Source organism: Mandrillus leucophaeus, unplaced genomic scaffold, assembly GCF_000951045.1.
Source record: "Mandrillus leucophaeus isolate KB7577 unplaced genomic scaffold, Mleu.le_1.0 Scaffold23, whole genome shotgun sequence".
In the NCBI taxonomy this organism is placed as follows: domain Eukaryota; kingdom Metazoa; phylum Chordata; class Mammalia; order Primates; family Cercopithecidae; genus Mandrillus; species Mandrillus leucophaeus.
The window spans coordinates 1523931-1525077 of record NW_012102365.1 but is presented as its reverse complement, the minus strand read 5'-3'; the positions used below and the strand labels follow the sequence as shown (position 1 = coordinate 1525077).

Genomic DNA, 1147 nt, shown 5'->3' with positions numbered 1-1147 from the left:
CCTGTAATCCCAGCACTTTGGGAGGTCGAGGTGGGTGGAGCACAAGGTCAGGAGTTCGAGACCAGCCTGGCCAATATGGTGAAACCCCCGTGTCTACTGAAAATACAAAAAAGTTAGCCGGGCTTGGTGGCACATGCCTGTAATCCCAGCTAATCGGGAGGCTGAGGCAGGAGAATTGCTTGAACCCAGGAGGCGGAGGTTGCAGTAAGCCGAGATCGCGCCACTACACTCCAGCCTGGGTGACACAGCGAGACTCCGTCTCCAAAAAAAAAAAAAAAAAAAAAGCTTTTACCTTGGTATGCACAGAGTTTATTATTATACCTTTCCTAGGCTCTGGAAAAGTGCCAGAGCATGAGCAGTGCTGTGCAGAGTCGATCACGTGGCGCAATCTCTTTGGGCTTCTGAAAATAGTAGGTGACCAGGAGGACAAGACTAAGTGACTTCTCAATTTCTCTCAGCGCTAAAAAACAAAAAACAGAACCTGGAATTTCTCAGTGGTCTGACTCTGCTACAAACTCCGCAGGTCACTTCCCTCCCTCCTGACACCGCGGGGGCGGGGTGGGCGCTGTCCCTTTAAGTCCAGGCCCGGGCCAATCACAGTGAACAGAAGTTCTTCAAGGACCAAAGGAGGGAATTCAGCCTGAGAGGGAGGGCGGGGAAGGGGCGTGCCCTCTAGCCAATCGGAATCTCCCTAGAGAACAGTGACTCACGTGCAAAGCTCTGCAGACCACTGTCGGGAGCGTCGAGAGGCGGGGCGGCTCTCGCTGTGTGGCAGCGGCCCGGGCCAATGGGCATGTCGCCCGCGGCCTATAAGAGTCCGCTGGGCCTCGGGCTGCAGGCGCTAGGGTCGGTAAGTCGTCGCCGTCCGAGGTGTGCCCTGGCTTTGTCTCGCCGTCGCTGCTGCCCCGTCCCTGCCTCCGTGCCCCCCCCCGCCTTGGCCCCTGCCCAGCGGCTCTCCCTGTCCTCCTCCCCTTAACCACCCCCACGGTTTTTGCCGTCGGGGCTCGGGAGCCGGGCGGATGATGCCGTCGGAGAGCGGAGCTGAGCGCCGGGACCGGGCGGCTGCTCAGGTGGGAACGGCTGCGGCCACGGCGGTGGCCACGGCAGCCCCGGCAGGCGGCGGCCCCGACCCAGAGGCCTTGTCGGC

General features: G+C 60.2%; 1 protein-coding gene across 1 annotated transcript in view; it reads left to right on the top strand.

Annotated features, from left to right (window-relative positions):
* The first annotated feature begins 714 nt into the window (after positions 1-714).
* FAM46B (family with sequence similarity 46, member B) overlaps positions 715-1147 on the top strand; it is a 23012-nt gene continuing 22579 nt past the window's right edge. The window contains exon 1 of the mRNA XM_011981671.1: positions 715-1070. Within this exon, the coding sequence (XP_011837061.1) occupies positions 1020-1070 (51 nt within the window). The 5' untranslated portion in view covers positions 715-1019. The remainder of the gene's footprint in view (positions 1071-1147) is intronic.